Source organism: the organism of the source record quoted next, unplaced genomic scaffold, assembly GCF_019419815.1.
Source record: "Pyrus x bretschneideri cultivar Hongxiangsu unplaced genomic scaffold, Pyrus_bretschneideri_v1 Contig6, whole genome shotgun sequence".
Taxonomy (NCBI): Eukaryota; Viridiplantae; Streptophyta; class Magnoliopsida; order Rosales; family Rosaceae; genus Pyrus; species Pyrus x bretschneideri.
This window is the reverse complement of record NW_025999798.1, coordinates 8,829,036-8,856,353: the sequence shown is the minus strand read 5'-3', so window position 1 is coordinate 8,856,353 and position 27,318 is coordinate 8,829,036. Positions and strand designations below refer to the sequence as shown.

The 27,318-nt window shown below is 38.1% G+C and overlaps 3 protein-coding genes, 1 long non-coding RNA gene and 1 other non-coding gene across 11 annotated transcripts; 2 read left to right on the top strand and 3 right to left on the bottom strand.

Annotated features, from left to right (window-relative positions):
* Positions 1-3,334: 3,334 nt before the first annotated feature.
* On the bottom strand, positions 3,335-5,566 carry LOC103943602. The gene is made up of 4 exons (XR_007253748.1): positions 5,400-5,566; positions 5,193-5,278; positions 4,112-4,246; positions 3,335-3,548 (listed from the first exon to the last, which is right to left on the bottom strand). It is a non-coding gene; the product is annotated as an uncharacterized LOC103943602 (long non-coding RNA).
* A 3,888-nt stretch (positions 5,567-9,454) lies between these two features.
* On the top strand, positions 9,455-13,330 carry LOC103943603. Its single transcript, XM_009353915.2, has 8 exons — positions 9,455-9,744; positions 10,326-10,739; positions 11,181-11,295; positions 11,478-11,790; positions 12,210-12,282; positions 12,643-12,733; positions 12,816-12,895; positions 13,087-13,330. Exons 1-8 carry the CDS (start codon positions 9,658-9,660, stop codon positions 13,225-13,227), a joined length of 1,314 nt encoding a protein of 437 aa, XP_009352190.2. The 5' UTR covers positions 9,455-9,657; the 3' UTR covers positions 13,228-13,330.
* A 671-nt stretch (positions 13,331-14,001) lies between these two features.
* LOC103943604 lies at positions 14,002-20,020 on the bottom strand. Of its 4 annotated transcripts, none has more exons than XM_048572108.1 (10): positions 19,497-20,020; positions 18,597-19,148; positions 18,181-18,237; positions 17,574-17,666; positions 15,325-17,486; positions 14,976-15,245; positions 14,821-14,901; positions 14,577-14,688; positions 14,424-14,490; positions 14,002-14,259 (listed from the first exon to the last, which is right to left on the bottom strand). In XM_048572108.1, the coding sequence occupies exons 1-10, from the start codon at positions 19,609-19,611 to the stop codon at positions 14,163-14,165; spliced, it is 3,606 nt and encodes a 1,201-aa protein (XP_048428065.1). In that variant the 5' UTR covers positions 19,612-20,020; the 3' UTR covers positions 14,002-14,162. The 4 variants fall into 4 exon arrangements, with proteins under 4 accessions (XP_048428065.1, XP_018502072.2, XP_048428067.1 ...); XM_018646556.2 differs by having other exon boundaries at positions 15,325-17,495; positions 19,497-20,019; XM_048572110.1 differs by having other exon boundaries at positions 17,574-17,630; positions 19,497-20,019.
* Positions 20,021-20,377: 357 nt separating this feature from the next.
* TRNAP-UGG lies at positions 20,378-20,449 on the top strand. Its single transcript has one exon. It is a non-coding gene; the product is annotated as a tRNA-Pro (tRNA).
* A 388-nt stretch (positions 20,450-20,837) lies between these two features.
* On the bottom strand, positions 20,838-25,930 carry LOC103943605. Of its 4 annotated transcripts, XM_048571747.1 has the most exons (4): positions 25,669-25,930; positions 25,011-25,124; positions 23,945-24,160; positions 20,838-23,834 (listed from the first exon to the last, which is right to left on the bottom strand). In XM_048571747.1, the coding sequence occupies exons 3-4, from the start codon at positions 24,015-24,017 to the stop codon at positions 21,238-21,240; spliced, it is 2,670 nt and encodes an 889-aa protein (XP_048427704.1). In that variant the 5' UTR covers positions 24,018-24,160; positions 25,011-25,124; positions 25,669-25,930; the 3' UTR covers positions 20,838-21,237. The 4 variants fall into 4 exon arrangements, with proteins under 4 accessions (XP_048427704.1, XP_009352193.2, XP_048427703.1 ...); XM_009353918.3 differs by having other exon boundaries at positions 20,838-24,307; XM_048571746.1 differs by having other exon boundaries at positions 20,838-24,160.
* Positions 25,931-27,318: the final 1,388 nt, after the last annotated feature.

Sequence of the window (27,318 nt, the reverse complement as noted above, 5' to 3'; positions counted from 1 at the left end):
ATTATCAGTGTTGATTAGTAAGGAATTGATCTGTCTTGTCGATGCAACCGTGCAATCCACTGCTAACTAGGGTAACAACAGTATAATGTATCTCTTAAATGGTTAACCAACACAAGCAAAGCACTAATAGAACAAGGGAATGAAGCACTCGTGTACTTGATTATCATTCTAAGTGGGTTTTAAAATCCCAAATTTGACGGTTCATTTTGTGATTAGAATCTACTTTCCTCAAATGCTAATCATCATTAGCACAAAAGCAGTACTGTAATTATTGAAAACGCACTAGCAAAGACACTTGAAATCTTGAACTGAATCCCTCATAATCGTTTTCACCAACCTTTAATGTGGGTTTTACGGACAAGTATTGGAGTGTTTCAAATTTGTGATTTTTGAGATATTGGTTTCAGTTGAGGATGTGTTGTTGCTTGCATCCACAAGAGAGCATGTATGGCTTCAAATCCTTTGTTCCCCAAAAAGTGTGGCTTTTTAAATTTTAATTTGTGGTTAGCAAGAGAACACGGATTAGAGAGTATTAGACAATTTTAGCCACAAATTCGTCTAATTTCAATGCTTCGGAATTAAGTCACACGAGGAGAAATAACATGCCCCAACCCCAATATCCCTATATATTAGGGTAGACAAGTGCTGGCCGACACCCAAGGGTGACAAAGCTATTTCAACATGCATGCAAGTTAGAAAGAAGGAACGATGTAAATAAAATATGTAAATATAATGAAGTATGCAATTGCAGGAACGTGTTCAGAGCATACAACTAATTAAAAATAATGTGAAAGAATTAATATAAAATGATACAAACAAAGGAGTGGGTTCTACTTTGAGAAAACTCGAAGATACCTATGCGGAAGTGCCCTGACGTAGGGATTATATGCCTCGATTCTAACTCCTGAAGGGGGCGCAAAACAAAGGGTGTTTATAATACTAATACTAATAATAAGAAAACCATTTTCTTTCTGAACATACTAACCCCCTGTTTTGAAAACACATATATAGTATTACATAGTAGGTTTTCTGAAAACTCTAGCATGCAATGAAAACATTCATAAAACATCTACGTGTAAAACAATGCTCAATAACGTTGATATCGCCACCTGAAGGCAAATCTGTAAATCTCATCAATGATGTACTCAACTAGGGGTATCATAGTGGCCCGATGGCATAAACATCACCAAAGGTGAAGTTGTACGACACCAGGTTACGCTAGTGAAGGAAATAGGGGTCCATCACCCGAAGGTGAAGCTGTACGACTTTGGGTTACACCAGAGAAGAAAATAGGGGTCCATCACTTGAAAGTAAAGCTGTACAACTCTGGGCTACGCCAGATAAGAAATATACATATATATACACACACACACATAACACACCGACACTAGCCCCGGGTTACTGAAGCTGGGAGTATGTCATAAATCTCATCAATTGTGTCCTATGGCCATATACGTCTACATACTTCGTTGTGTGTATGTGCTGTATGATAACCCACTAGATAAGCACCGAAAATGTATCTCAAAATCTCATATCAAATCATTGGAGCTCAAAAGCTCAAAGCCTTATCTCAGAAATCCATAACAAAACATATTCGTAAATCCATAGAATTTTATATACGAAAATCCAATGATTCATAACCTTTCATAAAACGTAAATTCGATAAATCATAAATAATGCATAAAATGTAAAATCATGAAATCATGCTTTTTGTGAATGCAAGCCTATTATTTTATTTAAAAAAACATGCAAGTTAAGAAGGGGTCCACTTATAGATATTTTGTTGCCCGAGAGCCGCTCGAACTAGAGAGGTCGGTGTCACTTCCTACCAATGCACCTAAACACAAATGGAGGCCATTTAATAAAACTTTACTAAAACGATAGAATTTGGGAAAACGGACAGCAGATTCAGATTTGGCAAGTCAAAAAACCTAAGGAGGGACCTCGGGTTCCCCCACGCGCCGCCACGGGGCGTTAGCTCGGAAGGCTATGCGCCACCGCACACGCCGAGATGGGTCATTGAAAAATTCGTCCGCGCAGACCATGAAAGCCCACCATGCACACCCATGCGCCGACCATAAAAACAGGGCTTAGGTTGGATCTGGGCTTGGTTAAGTCTTTGGGTTGGGCCAAGGGCTTGGGTTACATGGGCCAAAGGTTTGGGTTGCGGGTTAGGTTTTACCCGATTGGGCTCACTGGTTGCACCGCCAAAGCCAAATGTAGAAGAAGGCCAGAAATTGGGGAAATTTTCCCGAACTCCTATCAAGGTCAAAACTTAACCATTTTCAGCGTATAAATAGTCAAATTGAAGCTAGGGAGATAAGGAGTAAGATTATACCATTGTGGTCTCTCTCCGTGGCCAGACTTGACTGAAAAAAGGTCTGAAACCTTTGGACTTCGCCTAAATCTAGGAATTAGTTTCCTCGAGCTATTTTCTGTCACAAAACCAGTCCAAAGCAAACAAACATGCTGAAAATCGAACCATGAAGAAGAATGTATAAGATTTAGAGTATTCCCAAGGCTCACCTAATCAGAGGTGGTGGAACTCACCAGATTCATCGACAACGGTGGTAGTCGTGGTGGTCTCAGTCTCTACACTTGTAGAGGGAGAAGAGGAACGAGAGATGCAAGAGAGTTCGAGAGGGATGAAGGAGAACGGAAAGAGAAGGTTGCTGGTCTGCGTGCGTGTGGGTGTTGCTCGGAGAGGGGAGAGAGTGTCCCGGGGAGGATCAAGGAGAGATAGAGAAAAAGAGAGAGAGTTCCAGAGAGAGAGAATCGGGGAGGGAGGACATGGGGAAGAAGGAAAAGTGGGGTGTGGGCCCCACAGGCACACCAAACAAAGTAAGAAAAGACGAAACGGGAAAATATCTTGAGGGACGTAAAATTACCAAAATACCCCTATCGTTTCGAATTTCGTAAAATCTCCGTTCTAGCTCCAAATTTGATTCCTCTTGCGTCCACGCATCCATAACACTGAGTACTACAAGGATAGCCAAAGAAACGAATCTTACGTGACATGACAAGGCAGTCAACAAAAGTCAACGTTTTTTTCCTCAAAGGGCATTTTCGTAAAATCATGTTTTAAAATTATAAAAACCGTAATATTTGGGGATGGGTCATTACAAGAAAGATACACTGGTAGGATACAACCGGAACGGAAGGGACAAGTTTTGGTCTACTAGAACACCCTGAATTTGCTATGGAACGGGATGCTTGATTCATATATTTTGGCAGCAAGGTTTTAGTTTTGTAGCCATGGCACATAGAGAGCGAAGAGACAAGGCAAGAGTAACATAAATTTTCTCAAGCGTATTCATTCGTAAGTATAGATGCGTACGAGAACCAACCAAAATGGCTACATTCATATTCTTTCAAAACTGTTGATCATGTTCCCCAGGACAAGAACGATACAAGTTATATAAATCGAAGGAATGAAATAATTTTCAGGATGATCAAGGTCACCTCTCACGTTGTTCAACTAAAAGAAACAATGTCATCTTTTACAGTATTTCTCAGATTGATCTCCTGCTAGTACTGTTATCTTCTTCCTGCAGAGCCACACAAAAAAACTGTTTAGTTTTTAATAAACCGAACTTGTTTACAGAAAATCTTCAGCAGTTAGATAGTGTAACTAGCAAGTAAACCGTAGGTGCAGTTTGGAGAGTTAAAATTCTCATAAATCAGATGTTTTGTCGTGATACTTTCCATGCATAGTTCAAGCCGAGTCAATAAACAGATTCTAATACTATCAAACTATCATCCAAATTTTGTAAACAGATATATTAGCAAAATCAGTCAATCATGGAAAAGAAATGGCCAAGTCCATAGAATAATATCTGTGATATGTAACTCTAATGGATTATTTGAAACAAAACAAGGCAGATAACACCCCCGATAAAAATGGTTTAGAATCATCACCCAGCCAGAAGTTGCGAGAGAACGGGAAAACAAAGAAAACAAGACAGTGAATTAGAGTCTGCTAGAAACTGTGAATGTCGAATTGTATAACAGCTATAAAAATATTAGCTCTTGTAGTTGTAAGTTCCACCAAGAAAATGGATTGCAATGTACAGAGTACTTTAGATCCCAACTACGATGTGCTGAAACAAACCTTGTGAACATGCAGCCATCCTACTTAGGATTCCTTGCTTGCTTCTGCATCGCGGTTTCTCCAAGGATTGATCCCTGATAGCTTGGGCCTCTGGCGAGTTCTCCCAAGCCTGTTTTTCTGACTCCAGAACAGTTACTTTGTCATCATGTTTGAAAAGAGGGTAACTAAGAATTAGATTATGCAAGAACAAATTATAAAGTCATAAGAGAAACGCAGCATGCGCTGTTTCCGATAATGTGATACATAACTATTCAACAAGATCAAGATGTCCATATGTAAAGCCAGAAAGCACGCAGCAAATCAGCAAATAAAATCTCCTAAAATTGAAACAGTAATGAGAAACTCCATTAAGCAAACTAATTGCAGATATCCAAACAAGCGAAAGAGCAGTTTTAGATAAAATGTCAACATATGAAAGTAACAAGTCTCCTGTAATGAGGGGCCACTACAGATTGGAGGCTTTTTGCAGAAAACAAAGAGGAACAACTTAGCGTAGTGGAGAACCGAAGTTAGAGGGCGGTGGGAGCAAAGGAACAACTTAGATGGCCCAACCATTGTAAAACCCAAAGGGCACCCCCAACAACGGTTCAAATGCGGAGCAAGACAGATCAAAGGAAATATTTAGTCGAGACAATTGTTCCCAATGATCAAACTCTAAATCTTTCAATCCTCGAAACCATTCAATCTTTCAATCCTCGAAACCACTTGGGGAGTAACCAGCACAACCGGTAATTGGTTATGTTTGCACACAAATTCCAATCGAAATGGTTCAAAAATCGATAAAATCTGAGTGAATGTGAAGTCTCATCTAAGTTGAGTTCAACCAACACAAATGATATGTTTGTATCCAACAATGAAAGTCCACATGAAATGCTGTCTGAGCCCTTTTCACAATTTCCTACTGCAACTCTCTTTTCTTATCTGACAAACTATAATCTAATTTACAAAACAACTAAGTACAATTTTTGAACAATTATTTGCAATATTTCTCCATCAATTGTGTTTGTGTCATAAAAAACAACAGGTACATAATCAGAAGAAAGAAAGACAAGGGTAAAGATGAAATGGAGAGTTCTCACACAGAAGCCGGCCTCGATCATGACAAACTCCAATCAGAGCCGACCCGAATGCGATCTTCAAATACCAATCCACAAACTTCATTTTCCACTACACAAAAACAAGAAATCAAAACTTCAATTTCAGCAACCACTATGTATATATAATACATATAATCAGGGCATGCTTTCGCTTAAAGAATTACAAGGTAAGAACGAGAGCTAGATATTACATGGCTGAAGTCTGAACAGTAGACGGAGCTCCGGGAGGCTGAGACTCTCACCGGCCGCGAGAGTGGCGAGTTTCTCCGTCCATTCGAGTTTGGACTGGACAACTTCGGAGATGGGCCTGCGTTTTGGGCTGCAGGTTTTTATGTCGAACCAAACCAAACTAGAACCCACCGATATTTGTTTTCTTTTGTGAAAAGTTTAGAAAACATTGGATATCTATTTCGTTTTTTATTTTTAATTTTCGATTTTTTGAAAACTGAAAACTCATATTTTGTTCGATAAGTCTTTTTAGTTTTCAGTTTTTAAAAGAGCTTTTATTACAAATGGTCTTTGAGATTGATCCAACTCATCATTTTGGTCTCTCACTTTCAAAATCAATCAATGTCGTTCTTGACATTCACTACCGCACATCAATTTAGTCATTTCGTTAAGATTCCGCCAATTATTTTGTTAGTTTGTATGTGTGACCCACAAATCCAATAAAATGGTGACGCATGGATTATACAAAATAAGGGTTTTTATTGCAAATAGTCCCTGACATTGATCAAACTCCTCATTTTAGTCCCCAAGTTTCAAAAATCGAGAAGTTTGGTCACTAACTTCCAATACCGCACATCAATTTAATCATTCCATTAAAGTTTCGTCAATATTTGTTGTCCCACTAATCCAAACATATGGCGCTACATGGATTAGCTATAAGAAACTTTTTTTTTTTTTTTAAGATTTAAAACTAAAAGTAAAATAAGAAACTAAAAACCAAAACTAAAAGGAAAAAAAAAAGTCATCGGCGTCTTCATCAAGGTATGCTTAAAAGAAAAGGAATACACCTTGACACCACTAAGTACTTGGCCTCATGAACTCACTTTATTCTCTCTAGTTGGTTATAATCCTAAATCCTATCAAATTCGGATTCGATTTTATCGAATTTAGATTTTTTTTTTTTTTTGCCAATTGGGGTTGTAGGTTGCGAGAAAAATGCCAGCATGGAATACTCTTCCTTTGGTTCACTCTTAAAAAAATAGTTTCTTATAGTTAATCCACGTTGAGCCATATAATTGGATTAGTTGAACCACATTAACAGAGAGAATAAATGATGTGTGGTAGTGAAAGTCAGGGACCAAATTGATCGATTTTTGAAATTGATGAACCAAAATAAGGAGATGGGTCAATATGAAGACCATTTGCGATAAAAACTCTTATTTTGTGTAATCCACATGTCACCATTTTATTGGATTTGTGAGTCCTATATACAAACTAACAGAATAATTGACGGAATCTTAACGGAATGACCAGATTGATGTGAGGTAGTGAATGTGAAAGACAACATTGATTGATTTTGAAAGTGAGAGATCAAAATGATGAGTTTGGTCAATCTCAGGGACCATTTATGATAAAAACCTTTTTGAAAATGAACATTGGAAAACTTAAAAATACGTTCTTCAATTTTTCAAAATTTGGCCTTGAGTTTTTCATTTTCTTAAAAACTGAAAATTAAAAATAATTACCAAACAAGATTTCAGTTTTTAGTTTTCAAAAAAATAAAAACTGAACACAAAATAGTTCTTAATCGGCCCTTAGAATTATTTCGTGTTGAAAGTTGAAAACTCCTAAAGATTGCACAACTTTCGTAAAAGTAAAATAAAATAATAAGAAATCGGAGTCTTACCTGTGAGTGTCGTAGATTAAAAACGAATGCTTTAAAGTTTTAATGAAAGCTTTACAACATGCCTCCCAATCCTAAATCATGGAATAAATTAGAGCAGTTCTATCGCTTGCAATAAAACTTAAACTAACCAAATCAAAGTTTCAACGGATTAACCTTGAAACCGCCAAAACACAACCAAATCGCGTAACCTGTATTATTTGTTGCAACATTTTTGATATTTTCTTATTGGTCATCATTATTAATGTATAACATAAGAAACCAAAATCCATAGAGAGCATTTGAATTTGACATCGTCTCTCACAAATCTCAAATTTCTTCATTTTCAAATAGCAATAATTTTTCTCAACTATTAGTTAATGTACGCGTATGAAGTGTGACATGATTAGAGTAGTGATATTGCTTACAGTAAAACCTACACTAACCAAATCATAATTTATTTGGATTGACCTCAAAACCACATAATCTATATTATTTGTTGTAACACTTGCGATATTTTCTTATTGTTCATCACCACTTATTAATGCTTAACATCAGAAACCAATATCTACAGAGAGCATTTGAATTTGATATCATCTCTCTCAAATCTCTCCATCTTCGAAAGGTAAACCATTGCTCAATGCAGCACACATATGAAGTTCAATACGAAACTATAACAAAAGATAAACAATTATTCAATGTACGCGTAAATATAAAGTTTGATACGAAATTTTGACGAACAGAAATGCCTTTATGAAAAGAAAAAGAATCTGATACCGTAATAATTATAAGTCGCGGAGGAGAGAGGTTCGTAGGCTCGCAGCTTCCCCGAAAGGATGCTTTCCTTTATGCTTCACCTTTCTCTTTCTGGTTTGTCTTTGATGATGACGATGCTAATGTTCAATGGGAAGGGCCCCACACAACTACAAGTAGGTTGTTTGTCATCATCTCGTGAATACAAGTAGATTGACTTGCTCTATACTTTCCAGGAATATTTTCGTTCACAACTCTCAAATGATTGTTAGTCATCACTTTATTTATTACTGTTTGTTTGATGTATTTGAATTTTGAGATCTATATAGTGAATATACATAAATCTCTAAATTAAACTCATCAAATAGTAATAAGTAAGGTAGTGAGCAAAAATACATCACGACTCTGAAATAATAGTAATGCTCACCACTTGGAAAGTGACGAGAAAAAATACATCGTATCCTCTCACTTGGTGAAACAAAAAGGGGTGTAAAAATGAGGTGTTGCATGCCCTTCTTATATCACGTCTCTTGAGTTCATTTGATTTACTCAACTTAAAGGTAAAATACAAACATGAGTGGGTAAGGGAAAATCATTTCCAAATTGCTTTAGCCACTTTGAGCTTAACTAACATAGTTGAGTACTGATCTGTAAAATTTTAGAATTGTATAATTATATGGATATCACAATATAAAAAAAAATAAGGACATCCTCTTGACTGTTGAATTGGTTTTAATGAAATTGTGTGGTTGAGATTAAATCACAGGCTACACAATCTCAACCACACAATTTCATTAAAGCCAAATCTAACGGTCAAGAGGATATCCCTATTTTTTTTTTTTTTTTTTTTGAAAAATGGAGATCCCTCTTGTTGAATGATTCCTGTATATATATTTTTTCATACTTTGAGAATAAAATGATTGTTTAGTTTCTAATAAATTATTTCAAATACAAGACAAAAGTATAGTATCACAACAAACATAACTAATTAAAAAAAAACAAAAAAAGTCCCTTAATAAAGCAACCAACTATGAAATTGAAACAATCTTATTATTCTCATTCAACCTAGGGGATAAAATCAGTGTGGCTGCTACTTAGTACTATGATTTAGTGGTATTCCTCTTCACTTGTAAGTGAGGTTTTAGGTTCGATTCTCGCCAAAGGCGAATTTGGACCACATTATTGGTAGCCCATTGTGAGGCTAAACTCATCCCCTCCCTTTTAGTGTAGATAATATCGTCATTTGTTCCAAAACAAAAAAAAAAAAAAAACAATCAGTGTGACTCAGCGCGTCTTCCCTTAAAATGTATGGAACTTCCTCATCTTCGGTGAGAAGTCCACAGAGATTATAATAGCCAAGCCTATGTCAATAAGTAGAGGAATCCTATTCCTACCTGATCTTTCTACACTGCATACTTCCTTATTAAAGATTGACTTGTGCTTAATAGAAAATTGAGCTTCAAAGAGGCGTTGAAATAATTTCCTGATTTATATTTAATTTTGGATATATTTAAATTATTTTTTGAACCACAATAATGTTTTTATGAAGCAGCGAGTAAGAAAGTTAACCAACAAGGGCGCGAGTGGGGGAAGTGAATGCGGCAACGAGACGAAAGACTCTCAAACAAAACTTGTCATCCTTCCTACATCATACGCGACCGGACCAGACCAGAGTCCTCCCAGTCCCTCCCTCCCTCCCTCCCTCCCAATAATTCCATGTTTTTTTTTCTCACCAATACAATAAACTAAAATAAAAACTTTCCACTCTCCAATTCCTTAACAAATCTTTCATTCCTCACTCTGTCAGATTTGCCACTCTTTTCGTTTCTGGGTTTTTTTTCTTGGGGAGGGGCCTAAAAATAGCAATGCAAGCAGCTCAATCAGTCTCCAATGGAGCTGTAGAATCTTCTCCTCCTCCTCCTCCTCCTCCTCCTCCCCCTCCTCCTCCTCAGGTTTGTATCTCAACTTCCCCACCTTTTTACTGTTTTATTATGTTTCCATGTTTGCTTTTACTGTTTCTGTACCTTTTTGATGCAACTTATGCTTTCTTCTTGCAAGATTTAAACTTTTTTGTGGACAAAATGCGAGATTTGAACTTGGATTTTCATTTTTTAGCTCAAGATATCAAGTGGGTGTCTTTTTTTGTCTGTTCATTTCCTCCCACTTTTTCTAAGAATATTTATTAGGTGTGCTACTTTATTAAATTAGAGTTGGGACCTTTGGTGATTTTTTGGATTTCAGATACCCAACTGTTACATTCTCTTTTGCCCTCCTTTATTAGTATTTTGCAGATCTTGATTGTGTTCTGCAAACTGCTTTTCTGTTACCTTTTCTAATTATTGCAGATCTGGACTGATTTAAATAACGGTTAAAAACCCCGGAGTATACCAGAAAATCCCTTCATCTTTGCAGCCATTTGGGTTGTTTTTGTGTAAAAAAGTGTCTTTTTATTTAAATTTGTTTTTTTTGATATAAGAAATCTTATGAAAGCTTATAGACCAAATGAGAAGCAGTGTTAGATGTTATGATGTAGGGTGGTCTCCAAAATCTGAAGACAGTAAAGGAAGAAGGTACCGAACCAGAACCTGCCGGGAGGCGCCCGGATATATCACTTCAGATACCCCCAAGGCCTGCAGGTTTTGGCAGTAGCCGTAGCGGAAAGGGTTTACTACAGTCTCAAGGTTCCTCTAAGGGTAGCTCGCTATCAGGCGGCCTCTTCCGGGGTTTAAGCTTCAAGAAAAAAGGTAACCAACCGGATGGTGAGAAAAGCTGCCTCCTTAATACAGGCCCCAGTAGAGCTCCTGAAAGTCCTACAATGGCCAATTCAGTATCGCCATTTTCTTGGAAAAGATGTACCTCTCTTCCTGTTACGCCGGCGTCAAATTTGTCCCCCTCGGTTGCTACACCAATCTCCGCAAGGATGTATAATGAAGCGCACAAGCAACATGTAAGTGGTCATGCATTCTAGAGTTTTCCCTAGATTTTGAAATTCCACATGAACTTCTTTACACTCGGAGGTATAAAACTGGTGTGCAATAGAAGATCATAATCTTCCAAACAAAAATTGTGATCGACGATTTACCTACAGACATTGTAGATATTTTTTCTTTTCCTCTCTTAAATGCTGTTTCCAAGAATGGTGTCTGTACATTCATTGTTCCGGAAGTGGAATCTGATTTACATTTCCAGTTCAGAGTTCAGACACTCAAGATACCTCTTAATCGTTTTATATGATCATTCAGGTCAACTTCGCAATTAACCAATCTTTGTGCTTCTTTTAATTTTTTTTTTTTCCGCTGCTAATGCTTAAGCTTCCATAGAAATGGCTTGTAAATCCGGAAATCATCCATCCGAAAAAATTGAGATGGTTGTGATTAATTTCGTGCAGAAAGAAACTACAGCAGTTTCGAGGTCCCTTTCTATGCCTGGACGAAATAAAGTCATTGTAAGATCCGTATCTTTTGCAACTAGAAATGGGCAGACTCAAACAGATCCTAGTGATGGTATGTGGTGAATCTATAATTCTGGTTTTCTGTTCATGCTACATATGCAACTTATATATTTGTAACAATGAATGAATTTACTCATTATATTTCAACTACTTTTTGGCTTACGTCTGTCTCTCTCTCTCTCAAAGATGATTCACCATACATAACCCCTTCTAAATTTATTTTTGGCAACTCAGATCAAATAACTCCGGTTCCGGTGGAGGCCAATGATGAAGAAATTCCTGAAGAAGAAGCAGTGTGCAGGATATGTCTTGATGTATGTGATGAACAAAATACGCTCAAAATGGAATGCTTTTGCAAAGGTGCTCTCAGACTTCTACATGAAGAGTGCGCCATTAAGTGGTTTAGCACAAAAGGAAACAAGAAATGTGATGTATGTGGTCAAGAGGTTCAGAATTTACCTGTAACATTGCTTCGGGTTCAGAGCACTGCTCAAAGGGGTAGCAGACAGCAGCACAACCAACAGGGTTTGCATCCAGAAACGATCAGGTATGATAATGCAGTATTGAGATCCTTCTGTTGAGGACTTTGAGGGATGATATATATAGATTCATGATATCATGACTATTAAAGGTAAAGAAAAAACAGGTAGAAACCTATTTATGATGCATCCATTTCCATTCATTCACGACTGAACAGTCACGAACGTCCAAATAGATTTCTCAACATGTAATGTCAGAAGAGGATCTAAGTCGTTTGGATCGAAATCATAATTTCTTATCTCGTAGAGACAAATGTCAGCCATCGTACCCACGTCATTGATTTATGAATAGGCAGGCGACAGTGCTACCGTACACTTTTCTTTTTTATCATGTCACCGTCCACGTTATTTGTAGAATCCAACTTATGATAGATATCGTGCTTCCTTTTTACTCTTTTGTAGCTTATAAAAGTCATATTTTATGCAGTGCCTGGCAGGACTTTGTGGTACTGGTTTTAATTAGCACCATATGCTATTTCTTCTTCCTTGAGCAGCTACTGGTATGCCATTCTTCTATTGAAAAAAATTAGGAACTAAGAATTTGATTTCTGCTATACTAACTTGTTCATGTCTCCTGATGAGTTCGATATCCCCCAATGAAATTCAAAATAATCCAATTGAATTGTATGTATTTATACCATACCGAGCTCTATGCAAGACATTGTGTAAGAAGTAAGAACACCTAAATTATGCGGCTTCAGGTGCCGTGAGATATTATCTGTTCATTTGTATGGTCTACAAACTACCTGAGCACATACAGGGTCCCAGAAAGTACGCATTGAAAGGAAGGACAGAGCTGGTTCAAATTGTGACCGATAGTTGGCATAACGATGCTAATTCTACTCTTTGCCAATGTGTAGATTCGTGACTTGAAAAATCAAGCGATTGTAATTGCAGCACCATTTGCATTTACATTGGGCCTCTTGGCATCCATATTCGCCATCATCCTTGGTATAGCGGAGCCTCTGAGATTTCTGCTTCTCTTATCTTTATAAGTTTATTAACTGTAACCACTTGCTTGTTTAATGTGCAGCAATCAGGGAGTATATATGGACATATGCAGCTCTTGAGTTTGCGCTTGTCGCTCTAATCGTCCACCTGTTCTACAGCACAGTGAGTGATGCTTTCGATTATTTGTGATCCAAACCCTGTCGTTAATATGCTCCATGGTTTTTGTGTGTGTGTTTGCGTTGCTTACTGCGGTTTTTTCTATGGTGCACCAAACTGCCTAACGCCAGACTTGAGTGCTTTGATTATTCACTCTTTGCCTTGTTAAGTAAAAGCTTTTTTGTTCTTTCCTTCAGCTTCATCTGACTGCCATTTACTCGGTATTGCTCGCTGCGGTATTGGGTTTCGGGATAGCGATGAGCCTCAACTCATTGTATATCCAATATTACACTTGGAGAGTTCAAGTTGCACAAACTCAAAGCTCTAGCCCTGTATGACTGATTCCTGTAATTAACAAGCAATTGCATTTTGTGTTGGTAAATTGCAATCTTATATACTCTGGCCAAGTTGAATGTACAAGTTTTTGTATTTTTCTGTTTATATTTATAAGTTTTTACTTAGTTTTCTAAACAATGTCGTGCCATTTGGGGCGGGAGAATTGAGCACAAGACTTCGAGTACAAGGATAAACGCTCTTACCCACTTAGGTTTGGTTGAAGGATGTAACATTTACAAGTTCAAGATGTAACATTTACTAGTTCAAGCAAGCACTAGAAGTTTGCATTATGAGCTCCAAACCAAAGCTCTATAAAATGAGAGCTCAAAAATGTTTGGGAACCGTTGTGTTGAAACCGTAGAGCAATTAGTGCCGGAATGACGACTCTGAGGCATTGAGTTTAGGCCTCGGTGGTGGTTTGTGTTGGATAAGCTACCACATTCTAGGTATGTTGATACAACAAATGGATGTCGACTTCGAAACCTTGTTCAAGCTAAAGGTGGATGATGAATTAGACATGAAGGAAACTTACGCCGTCCACCTTCGTTGGATTGGAATGAGAAGTTTCCTTTATCTCTAATCCATCTTCTACCCTTAACTTGGACACGCTTGGAATTTGATATCCATTTCTTGTTTCAACATAATCCAATCCAATCTGATACACACCAAACGAGGCCTGAAAGTACGATATCTGTACGACTGAAAACCGTAACTTGATGCTTTTACAGTATGCAAATCTTTAGATGCAGTAACCAGTAATCAGCTACATCACCCAATTAAAAAGGGAGAACAAAGAAACCTTTTCACATATTTGCAAGTAGTACGGTTATATACAACATGGAGATTTTTACAGGGAAAACTCAACTAGTAATGCACATCATCACAATGAAAACGCCTGGCTGTGAAGGAGGAAAAAAGATGGAACAAATATAATTCCTCATCTATCTTTCGTCACAGGGAGGAACTTGTTGCCATCTTTCCTCAGCCATATGGTGGAACGGGTTTTCTTAACTTGATCTGTAAAGAGGCGATGCCTGTCACATAATTTGTGCAAGCGTGTTAGGAAACTAAGATTTGAATCCTCAATGCACATAATCTTCAGTTTCTTCCAAACCAATCGAATACAACAATGAGCATACAAGAACAAGAGACATTACTTTCTAATAATAAAGGTAAAATCCAGGGAAGTAAAACCAACCTTTCAAACTTCAGCTTCTGAGTAACAATCCCATTCAATAGCAACTCTGAGCTGTAAACTGTAGCTCCTGAAAGTATAAAGCAGTGTCAAAACAAAAAATAATAATCTCGTCTTCTTATAAATACTTGGTAAATAAAAGAGATGGCTGCTAACCTTTTTCGAGTAAAGGCACACAGATTTCATAATCTTCTTCACAAGATACAACCAACAGATCATCAGGAATTTTATCAGCCTCCAAAACAGATCTACCAATTCTTTCTATAGCCTAATGAGCATTTTGAACAAAATCAAAATCATTTCTGGAATTAATCGCAATCAAAAGTTGAGATAAAAACAGGATGAACTTTATATGTGCATGTTGCCGTATATGCATGTGCGAAGAGAAAGAAAACTATACCTGGCCACGAACTGCTTTGACCAGACTTGAAATTATATCTTTACCAGGCTTCGTATTTGGGGTGATGAAGACTTTACGACCCTGCAAAACCTAGTCTTAATGGGAATGCATAATAAGTCTCTATCTGTGGGGACAAACATTAGGTTAATATTTACCTCCAGAAGTGGATGCTGGCATGCATGTGCCAACGAAGCTGGCATGCTAAAACCGAACTCCTTCTCCTTCTTAGTATCCCTTAGTATATAGTTTTTCTCATCGATGAAACAACTAGCTTGTCCACAGCTATCAAGCCATAAATGCGTTACCACTGGTTTTCCAGCAGCAATAGCTTCTAACATATTCCTTGTACGCACGAATTGATCTGCTATGAAGTGCGTGGCATCTGTCATAGAGGATGCTACAGAAACTCCTAGTCGGCCCAAAATCTGCAAAAAACAGATTTGCAGATAAGATTAGTTTAGAACTTACATATTTTAAAAAAGACTATACTCACTCACAAAATACCTTTTTCTGATGCTTAATTACATCGTCATCCAAGTGGTGGCTATACAATACTCGAACATCAGTCCTATCTCTCTTCCTTAAATCCTTTGATGCTGAAGTTGGTGTATTCCCATTTGCACTTAAGTCACGGATTTCTTTCAAAAGACCTGGCCTTGAAGGGGTCTTCTTGCATGTCTGTTTGAAATATTCACTACCCATACAAACTGGAGATGCATCATTGTCAATGGCAGGCACCTTACTGTTAACTGGAGTAGCACAACCTGAATCCGATGGTTTGCATTTCCCTAATGGGGATTCATCCCTCATTTTAGTAGCAGAAGATGGATTTGCATCACTTCTCCTGTCAGGAATTCCAACTGCCTCTTCACCAGTTATAATCTCTGATATCATTCTCCCATCCTTGTGAAGAGGAACTTTCCCAGGATCACTTTTTAAACTTTGATGTGCATACTTTCTAGCCAAATTCTGGTCTCCACGTGTACATGATCGGGTTCTTCTTGTTGATTTTACATCAACACAAATTCTTTGAGCAGCACCCTGCGATCTTGTGTGCCTAGTGACACGCTGTCCAACTTTGTCTGGCTGAACAAATGGGGTAGACGGAACACTTAAGTTATCAGGCCCACAAACCTGACCAGATAACTTTCTCCTAGATCTTTTCCCTTTGGAGAAGCTTAAAGCATCCAATTTGATGCCATCGCAAATAGCTTCAAATTTGAGATCTGAACCATCGTGTTGGCTTGGTTTATTATTTCCAACTTCTCCGGATCGACTGGGACCCGACTTTGAAAACTTTGCAATATACTCTGTTTGAGCGCTCGACTCTTCTCCACAATCACTGGATGCTTTGTCAGCTTTCTTTAACTGATTTACCACCATAGACCGTCTTGTTCGACGTGCAATGGGTGTAAAAGTACCAACATCCAGTTGTAAATTCTTTTTCATAGATCCTTCTGTTCTTAGGTCAATAGCAACAGGAGGTATTTTCTCCATGTTTTTGTTCCCATCGATGTTAAGATGATTTTTACCAATGGACTTCCCCTTCTTTGATTTTGTTATCACCACCTCTGTTTCACACTGTTTTCTAGCATTCTTAGAAAATTCCAGAGGTGAAATTGAATAGTGTTTGCTTAATCTGGCACCAACCCTTGTTTTCTTGGCTTGTCGAGTTTCTCGAGAAGCAACCCCTGCATCAGTAAAACGCCCTCTTTTTCGAGAAGAAGGTTTCATTGAACAAATTCTATTCTTTGATTTTTCTCCCATCAAACCTTCAGGAGGACTCTTTCCAGCACCTTGATTTTCATCACTAGCATCACAATTGGAAATCCCTACACCATAACACAAGGCTTCTATAGCTTCAGCTGCCATTTGAGTATCAAAGCCTACATTCATCATTTCAGGTGCATCGTTCTTATTAACATTAGTATCCAACTGCTCTCCTGGGGAGTCATTGTTGAACTGTTCGTCAAACTCACTGACAAGATTCTTTATATGCTTCATTTCATCTTCATGTGCTGTCTTCTTGTCGACTTTTGATTTATGTAACAATAGTTTTGAATCAGAATGAACTACACCTATTATCTTGTTCTTTCCTTGTAATTGTGTTTTGAGGTCCTTCTTCTCCTCCTGTCTTTTCCCTTTAGACTTCTGGGGTTGGGGTAGAGATCTCCACCCATGGCTTCCACCATCAAAGAAGTCTGCTTTTCTTCGGCGGAAAAATTCACCTCCTTCTTCATCCTCACGGTTATCATCCCAATCAAAAATCCCTTTATCTATGCTTTTGTCATTGGCTTTCTTGGCCAATATTTGTGGCCCTTTTGCACTTGAGACAAATTTTGAAGTGTCCCTAGCACTCTTTCCATGGCCAACTTCTTTATTAGACTCGTCAAGATTATTTTGGAGGAACTTATCCACAAAATCAAGTGCATTAGCTTGTGATAATTCACCTGGTTCTTGAGAGTCAACATAGCTTAACCCTGCCAAATTACAAGGAAACTGAAGCAAATCTTCCCCTTCTTCACCACTACCGCTGTGATGAGAAATTTCCGTGTTTTCAGCATCTGAATCCTCAGGAAAAAGTTTTCTCGCTGTTGAACCACCAGTCCCGCATTTTTTCTCATTCCTTGAATCATGTTCCTGCCTGACTTCTTCTCCATTTATGGCTGAACCCCCTAGAAGAGATACTGCGTTATCTTTACCGGAAAGTTGATCCAAAGACTGATTATTACTTCAAACAGAACAAGACTTACTGTTGGTGCCCTTCAAAACCGTACTGCAAGCTGCTAGATCAGAGGCCTGTAAGGATGCTGCACAAACCGAGGTAAAATGCTTAAGCACAGAACCTGATTAAAATGGCAGATTGACATATTAGATCGTATCAGGAGTGCATTATATTATTAGATTGAGCAGTCATGAATTCTGACTTTCCCAATACTCCTACAATTAGGACCAAAAAGACAATCCACCAGAAATTCCAATGTAAGTAGCTAGACAATAATTCAGATGATGTTTCCTTTATAATTTATTTTATTTTAGTAGAAAATCAATTAAACATATCAATAGACAATAGACCCAGACATCCGGCCTTGAAATAAAAAAACAATAGTATGCTCAAACAAAATGACATTGCCATAAACCAAAACCAGTCTAGCAAAATATATATGATACGCCTTCCATACAACTTGAGTCTTATAAAAGATGCAACTCCATGAGGGTCGAGTCTTTGCGAGTTCATCCCAAACAAAGCAATGAAGGAGTTACTTAATACACAACCATGATCTTGCATGCATAAAACTTTACCCAATTTCTGATTAACAAAAATGCAGTCTAACCATGAAAAAGTGGGATAGATCATACCTGGTCTCAGTTCCGGGGAGCCTTCAACCACAGGTGTTGCAGCAGAAACATGGAGCCCTAAAAGATAAAACCCCAACTTACTTTTAAGATTAGCACATAATGAGTGCATGCAGAATTTATATGAAAAAGAGAGCTTCATTTGAATTCACGAATTCCTAAAAATGAAGAAATAGAAGAAACATTCGAAAACCAAGGAATTAAGATTTCATTCAATAGAAGAATCAATAATAAGGAAAGTGTACTAATTTGCAATCCATGAGACCATTATGTAATTCATGAAATACCAGATAAAGAAAAAGAATGAGGCGTCAATTATTTAATCATGCATAGTTAAGATTTAGACCGTGAATGACAGTTTTTAAAATATAGTAGTTATGAAAGGATTAGTATTCTTGCCTAGATTAAAGAGGTCAAACCTGCATTGTGTTGATCGTCGACTGAATAATTGGCTTGCTCCATTAACCCATTTACACTATTTTCACAAGGAGTGCGGCGAATATTCTCCTCATTCACTAATTGACCAGAACCTCTCTGTACTGATTCATCATCACTTAGATCCTTACTATCATCGAAAACTTCAGTTGTATCCGACTCCTCGCTGTCAGTGTCACTGACAACTACATCATCAAACTCTAATAACTGGGTCTCCTCCATGTTCGCATAGCAGTTGATATCATCCAATACTTGTGTTTCACCACCAAAACCCATTGCTTGTGTATCACTACCGAAATCCATCACCTGTGTATCCCCACCAAAATCCATTACTTGGGTTTCGCCACCAAAATCCATTACTTGGGTTTCCCAACCAAAATCCATTAATTGGGTTTCGCCACCGAAATCTATTAATTGGGTTTCACCACCAAAATCTACCATTTGGGTTTCAAATGCATCTTCAACTGGAACAGTGTCATTACAAGGCACGGTGTCTCGCACTAACTCATCCGCATCCCTCGATTTGCCCTTTTCATCTAATTTTCAATAAAACAAAAAAGAAGAAAAGAAATCTCAAGCACAATTATAATCCTAAACGAAAAGACAACAGCATTCACATCCTGACATGCGCGAAAGACATACTAAAGCAGAGCCACATCAAAATGCTCACAATGGCATGCACAATTTCAAGTCACACTTCAGCTCAAACATGTAACAAAATCACACTTTTCCATGAAAAAATTCAGAGAGAAAAAACACAACAGAAATCTTTGAATCGAAAGTTTTACCATGCGAGCATGAATTCAACAAATTTAACTCCTTGTATATAAATTCACATTAAAACCACCATAAAAAACAAAACTTTAACAAACAAAAAAAATTACCGGACGATGGAGGGCTTGAAATCTGAGTGTCAATGGGCTCGGTGTCTGCGCAATCGGCGACTGAGTTTGTCTCCATCGGCATGATTTCATCGTCGCCATTCCAGAGAGAACCCATTTCAACTCATATCGGAAACTAGATCAGAATCCACGGGAACCCCAGAAAAAAAAAAGCATTGAAATTTCAGAAGGCAAAAATACGATAAAAAAGAAGAAAAATTGATGGAGAGGATCGAAGGCGGAGTGGGAAATGCGGAAGTGAGAAAAGAAAGACGACCAATTGGGAAAGAGAGGAGCGAGAGAGAGGTTAGGGTTAGGGTTTTTGAAGGTGGAGGGAAAATAGTGGGGGGAGTAATGAAATTTTGGAGGGAAAATTAAGGAATGTAGGACAACACTTTGTGACTGTCTGATTTAACCGGAACCGAAGTTGGTAACTTCTTCTTCACTCTCTCTTTTGTTTTTACTTGTCGGACACCTGTACAGTAAAACTGTGAAAACAAAAGTACTACAAAAAACCGAATCCGGATCCTTCCCGCATTTCTTTTGTGAGGATTTTGAAAATTCGGAAATCATATATGTACATAGTAAATTATGTTGTTAAAAATTATTTTAAATACTTTTATTTAAAATCAAATACAAATAGTATCTGATAAAAACTGACCACACAATATACAATGAACAGACATAATTTACAGATCCCCAAAATTCTTACCAAAAGGATCCGGAGAATCCTGTTGGCAAACAACCTTCACTTCACCAGTCACAGGAAACGATAAAATAAAGATCGAACGGCTGAAAATCATCAGCCTATTATAGAGCTTGTTGATGTACTTACTTGATAATCTCTGGTCTAATAATATAAATAATGATATAATAACATGACCGGCCGTTTGGTCTAGTGGTATGATTCTTGCTTTGGGTGCAAGAGGTCCCGAGTTCGATTCTCGGAACGGCCCCTTTTTATTTTTGTTTCTTCTTCTCTCTGTTTATTAGTAGGGTAATGAGTTAATGAAGAGATAAACTTACATGCAACGAGTGTACAACCGGGAAGCTGATATGACCGTATCCTAAACAAGAATGCAAGTGTTTCTTCTCCTCAATAATAAGGGAGTAACATACAAAAGTATATGGGATGTGATTGGATGCAGCACCTACTACTGTAGGTCTATAATCCCAAGTACAACAAACATATGCTGTACAATTGCCTTTTAACTTCCCGGCAGCTGTCGGACATGGTCGGACCAAAGCACTCACTTGAACTAGGAAGCCAACCTGTTGGATGAACAACTACAAAACAAAGCTTAATATTTTGACATCAAAGTAAAAAGCTAACAGAAGCGTATATATAGGAAGATGTGGTTGTTCATCAGAAACTTCAAATACTAGGTTCCAGATACAGGAAAAAATTTCAGTTTTTCTTTTTTTAACTGTTTGGCCAACATTCCAGCATTGGTAGCCCAAGTTTCAATGAAAACTAAAGGATCTATAAACAAGATATTCAGAATACACAATACAAAAAACCGGCAGAGACACCTCCTCCTTCCTCACCAAAGACCAAAGTAGCCTGCAAAATTTGCCTGCCTCGTAATACCAATCAAAAGACGGCTGGTTGGTTCGTTAATCAGAACTGGGCAGGCTCGGTCACGCTAGAATACATCAGAATCTTCTCCCACACGGTTCCATTTCCCACACCGGTATCCTGGGAAGAGGCCCTATGAAGCAAAAGGCTAGTCTGATTGCCAACTCAAGTCTGACTAAAGAACCGAAGCGGCAATGCAGCAGGATCAAGTTCCCAGCACTCCCTGAGGCTGCCACCTTTTTGGTTTGTTAGCTTGAAAGAAGGAATCATGTGAGAAAACCTTAGTAGCTCTACCCCACGGATGGTCATGGTTTCAGCTGATCCTCCTTTCAACCGAGTCTTGAAAACTGACTTGAAACCATCCACACGCTCTAAAATCAAGACCTCTCTTTGCATATCATTTTCTGTCCACACTGCCACTATGTCATACTCGCAGGTATCCAAGTCAGAACACGAGAGATCAGCTGTCCAGTTCTTATACAACGCCCAAACCTCACCTCTCTGAGGATATATTTCAAAATCATTCTTACCAATAGAAATTGCAGTTACCCGGTGTGAAAAGGACAGAGTAGAATCATAGTCCTGGAGCGTACTCCTTCTAACCCTAAATCTCCCGCAGCAAACGGGCATCTCCTCATCATGCCATCGAATCACCCTGTCTGGTAGTAAGTTGGAAGCAAGCCATGCAATATGCAATTTGGACCGGTGACAATCAAGGTTCTTTATCTGGCCATAGTATTTTGGCAAGCCATCCTCATCACTATACAATGCCCAGATCTGACCAATCTCAAACTTTTCCAGAGATTTATCAGCATCAAAGTTGTAGAACTCAGCTTCTGGAATAGCGATGCCTTCTGGGGATGACCCTTCGGGAACATTACTGTCTTCATTCCTTGTATCTGGAGATTTAGAAAAACCATTACTATGAGTACTAGCCTCCGTTTTCCGATCTCTAGAAATAGGAACTTCTTCAATATTAAAAGGCAAAGAGGCAGGATCAAGCTCAACAGATCCTGATGGAATTCCTACTCCTTCGTCACCAGTCAATGTATAAGATGGAACTCTGTGGGAAAACCTCAATAATTCTCCTGGTGGAACTTGAAATGTGCCTTTCCCATCCTTAACCCTTCGACACAAAACACTCACAAAACCTTTCACCTTGTCCAAGAGTGCAACAGATATTCCAACATCCTCAGAATAGTCTGATAAAATATCAACAAATTCGTATTCAAAGTTCAGCTTCTGATTAGATTCTGGATCAGTGTACAAGTTTATGTCCCAGTTCTTGAAAATGGCCCAAGTCTCTCCCTTTCTTGGATATATCATGTAAGAACTTCTAATCTTCCCCCAAGTCATCAAATGAGAGAACATGGGAAGATCTTTTGTGATTTCAGAGTCACCTTGTCTGAATTTACCACAAGAAAACGGCAAGTCAGCTTTGGCCCATTTCATTTCATTATCATCATCGGGGTCAGGCTCTAGCCAGGTTATCTGCAACTTGAACTCAGGTGAGTGAATTTTCTTGATTCTAGCATAGAATCTTGGCATCCCATTTCGAGTATCATAAATAGCCCACACCTGCCCAGCTTCAAAGAGTTCTTCTTTCCGGTACCTCTCAAAGTCGTTGAAATCATTATCAGGAAAAGAATACAAGGGGTCTGGTTCTTGTTTTTCATTGGAGCTTTTATGTGATGCAGAATTCTCAAGTGCCTCAGAAATTTTCTTAGAGTCAAATACTTTCACCCTTTCTTTAGCCCCAGACTTCTTTTCCCCAACTCTATTTGTCAAACACTCTTCTTTCTGTTTCACCTTTTCATCTACTTTAGTGTCAGCGGCACGATCAGATTTATTATTCATTATAGATTCCTCCACTTTAGATGCGTCTTCATTTTCCTCTTCAGTGGCACAGGATGAGACATTCCTCTTCTCCCTTTTTGATAGAGGAGTGTCTTCACCATCGCTCAGATTTTCCTTATAAGAAATGTGCTGCTTATGCCGTGAAGATCTCCGTGGTTGCTGGTCTCCATAAATTCCAGATTTCAGTCCAGCCTGAAGAACAGCATCATCAATGACCATATCTTCTTCAGAATCACTGCTGCTTGCATCATCAATGACCATATCTTCTTCAGAATCACTGTTGCCTTCAGAGTCACTGCTTTCACTGGATTCTACTACACGTTTCCTTTCTCTCTTACGCTTTACCTTTTCTGAGCGAACACCTGAAGAGCTACTTGACTTTTGGTCTGTCTTTTGGAAAGGTTTAGCTTTGGAGTTTTCAGCTCCAACATTCCTCTGAAGTCTCACTTCAGACATGTTAACATTGACTTTTTTGGGGGGAAATGCCTGCTGACTTAAGTTAGTTGGTGGTGGTGGTGGTGGTGGTGCGCCACCTGGCACATTTGTGTCATATGCAACGAAGGGCTTACCACAGCCTTGACAACGAAGAGATCTAAGAAGAACTTCTCTATAATACTGGTACTTAACTGAACAAAATGGGCAGGCAGTCCAAAAAGTCGATCGGGCATCTGAATACCCCGGTGGAAAAGGCTGTTGCTGCTGCTGGCTCTGGAGATTAACACCTGAAAAGTTGCCTCTGGAGTAGTTTTGAACTCCAGGATTTGAGTTCCAACTCGCCCTATGTGGGGGTCGATGTGGCACACCTGTTTTACTCACAGAAGTCTTGCGTTTCAGGTCATGCATGCTCCGTTTGTCATGGTCCAAAAGCACTCTTTGAGCTTCACCAATCAGCTTAAAAGCAGCTTCTGCACCAGAAAACTTGTTTTTATCAGGATGAAGTTGGAGAGCAAACTTCCTGTACTGCTTCTTAATTGTTATCTCATCCGCTGTTTGATCAATCTGAAGGATACCATACCAGTCCATCTCAGTCCCAAACAATTTCTCAGCAGAGCAATGCACATCACAAACCATAAGCATCTGAGACACATTCTCCAGATCAGGATAGAGTTGTTGCGCTTTTATAGCAATCTTACGAGCCCCCACGAAATCCTTGCTCTGCATCTTCTTCTCAGCAATCACCTTGGCCCTAATGGCCTCTTCCTTATTGCAATCCATCACTAATCTGGAGAACCTGAGTTGACTTAAGCTGATTTAATAGTGCATAAAGCAACAGGAAACATTATAATCCCAAAAGCATGCTTCTTTGATGAAATAAAGACAAGTTTGAATTCCGAACTTTTCAATATCACAAGTCACATCCACTTGAACCCTGCCAATTCTGTATCAACTTAAGAGTTAGGACCAATTAAAAGCCTTTAATCAACATAGAGAAAAACAAACAAGGTGTAAGCGACTACAAGTGTGCAACATTTTACCTCCAGTGTTACTTATTAAGTTGATATTCAAACTAAAGGAAGGTAATGGAAAATGCATTTTTCAGTATAATAGTAAATCACTAAGCACTTATGTGGTGGAACTTAAAAAGATGAGATGTGAAAAACAAAACAAAACTTGAGTAATAAGCAAATAACCAGCGCAAATATTATCATCACATATCAGAAAACAACTCAACTAACTCCATAAACCGCCCAGAACCACATTCAAAATAATTAATGAAAAACAGGAAACCAAAGTTAAAAATAAAAAAATAAATATAGAAAACCACAATACAATGAATTGCTTTCTCAGGAAAACCATAAAATAATAACACAATACGAATTAAAACCAAAGGAAGAAATAAGAACAAGAAGTACACAATAAAATATCCCATTTCCCAGAGCTAGACATAGCAACTTATCTCACACAGTCCCCTCCCCAACGGTACCTTTGGAACGCAAATGAAATCCTTGAGTTTATAGAATTTCAATTCCAAACATTTTCCCCCATATTTCGAAAGCTAAAACTGTGTAGAGTTCATTCTCAAATTCATGATTTGTAAGAATTTTCAAAAATCCTTTCAAACTGAGACAATTGTGTATTACCTCAACCCGAACAAATACAAATCTGTACAGCGGGCGATTGTCTACAGCCGGCACAATGGAGAAAACTTGGTCCAACTGGAAGGGATTGGTCTTATACTAAACTACCAAACTGACCTGCAGCAATTACGACTTGTAAGTTTAAATTAGACAATAATAAACATTGAATTCTGTCCTAAACACTATATTCCATTCACAAATGAATTCATTTGCAAATTTAAAAAAAAAAAGAAACTTATTTTCATTTGGTCCCAGAGCACAATTCACTTTATAAACCAAACACATTATACCAACCGGTCCAACATAGAAGCCTTAATCCACATGCAATCAAACCCCAAAAAAACCCATAACATCACAGTCCAATAACCAAAACCCTTGTAAAATTTGGTAAAATGGGGAGGCATAACCCTAATTTCACCCAAAAACTAATAAAAAAAAGTATGAAAAATTTGAAAAATTACTGTAATTTGTTGGCATATTTGAATCGTAAAAATAAACCCCAAAAAGTATGCGTACTATAATACAGCGAACAAACAGAAGTCAAACATCGCTCTTCAAGCTAAAGATGGAAGCTTGAACAACTTTGGGAAAACCCCAGAAAGTGATTAAATGGTAAAACGAATTCGAAAAAAAAAGGGGGTTTTGAAAATGAAGCGCTTACTCGTTTGTTTTGGCTGAGAAATCACAGGGCTGGATTTGGGAGACAGGAGTCCGGAGGGAGCTGGGGCTTTCAGAAGTGGGGAAGAAGAAGACCTCTAATACTTCGGCTTATTTCTCTAATGGCACTCGTTCAGTCTCTTGGGTTTATTGGTAATCAGAGTTGTAATTTATTTCAAATTGAGGGGGATTTCTATTCATTAGATTTTCGATTTGCCCCTTGGTCTTCCCATTGTGGTGTTCGTGAAGAACTGCATTTCGCTCCAAGAAAGGGAAACGTTGGGATTGAACTTCAATGACCCACCATGGAATTACAATTCTAGCCTCTTTCGAAATTACTAAAAAGGACACTCATCAATTAGGGCATAGGGAATATCAATGCTCGGGCCTGGCCCACCTCTTGAAGTTGGGCTCTGGCCCGGCTTGGGTTGGATCGTTTTGGACTTATAAATTATTTCAGGTCAAGTACGATTTCGATTTTAAAGCCTTAACCAAAACTCGCAGATTTGGATCAAAGTGAGCCTGAATGCATTTAACTGTATAAGCTACAAGTTCCTTGTAAACTACTAACTAAAGATGTATAATAGTAAGATTGTGTTTGGTACGGTTACGGAACCAAAAATAGCATACCGATTATCATATCAAACATCTCGCATGTTAAAATTGATTACCATTGTCATGCTGCAAAATTGGTAATTGAATGATCCCATTTGGTTGGAGTAAGGATCAAGTTAAATAGATGTTTATCTTTGAGTTAACGATCAACCTCATCCCTTTGATATATGAGGTAGGTCTTTGTTGAGACAAATTGAAGGAACTGATTTTTTAGTTGGTGTTCCAACTCTTTATCTACTACTAGCTATTATATAAAAGACCACTTGGATTCACAAACGCATTGCGTATAAGACCACTTGGATGGATTGATACACATGTTTTTCATTCATTTGTCAAACACTGAACTGATTATCTTGAGTTGAGAATCTTGTGAAGGAGAAAGGAAAATGGGTAATGAGGAAGACTGTTGTGTAGTTGAGTCTAATTCTTGGCAGGTATTAGGTCTCATTTCAGCCCCAAAGTGCCTATTAAATCAGGGTAATATTTGGGACTGGCAATAAGGAATTATGCAAGAGTGCTAGCAAAAGGGAGATGGTATATTGGTTTTGGGATAATGAGTTTGAAATAATGGTTGTTGTGCATTCATACATATCATTTATAGATGCGTTTTGATAATGAGTTTGAAATAATGGTTGTGTGTGGTTCTTGCACCTGACGTGGGTTCAAACCTCGTCGGTTCCCTAGTTTAACATCTAATCTAACAAATCTATCGTTTGATAAAATAAAAAAAGCAACATTGAAGAGTTCAATTATATTCCTCGAAATATCTTCATGAGCCACAATCAACACTGTAGATCTGGATCAGGGATGATAATTTAACCCGTCAAACTTGATCTCTACAGGTAACCGGTCCAAACAATTTGATTTTGGAGATTAAATATGAATATTTTACAGTTATGGGTAGCCGTCAGGTAAATTTCTCAATTTCGAATTTGGCTATGGTTATTTAGGGCATCCCAGAATCCAAACCGTTTTCATTTTTAATAAAAAATTTATTATATGGAGAAACAAGTCATCAATGCATTAAATATGGAAGTCC

What these genes read in the sequence shown, in the direction of transcription:
- LOC103943603 (XM_009353915.2), top strand. Translation starts at nt 9,658, where the DNA reads ATGCAAGCAGCTCAATCAGTCTCCAATGGAGCTGTAGAATCTTCTCCT. An exon ending in TCTTCCTTGAGCAGCTACTG is followed by an intron (nt 12,283 to 12,642) that starts GTATGCCATTCT and finishes GCCAATGTGTAG; the next exon opens with ATTCGTGACTTGAAAAATCA. An exon ending in CATATTCGCCATCATCCTTG is followed by an intron (nt 12,734 to 12,815) that starts GTATAGCGGAGC and finishes TTTAATGTGCAG; the next exon opens with CAATCAGGGAGTATATATGG.
- LOC103943604 (XM_018646556.2), bottom strand. Translation starts at nt 19,611, where the DNA reads ATGGGTTCTCTCTGGAATGGCGACGATGAAATCATGCCGATGGAGACA. An exon ending in TTCAAGCCCTCCATCGTCCG is followed by an intron (nt 19,149 to 19,496) that starts GTAATTTTTTTT and finishes ATTGAAAATTAG; the next exon opens with ATGAAAAGGGCAAATCGAGG. An exon ending in TCAAAGCAGTTCGTGGCCAG is followed by an intron (nt 14,689 to 14,820) that starts GTATAGTTTTCT and finishes AATGCTCATTAG; the next exon opens with GCTATAGAAAGAATTGGTAG.
- LOC103943605 (XM_009353918.3), bottom strand. Translation starts at nt 24,144, where the DNA reads ATGGATTGCAATAAGGAAGAGGCCATTAGGGCCAAGGTGATTGCTGAG.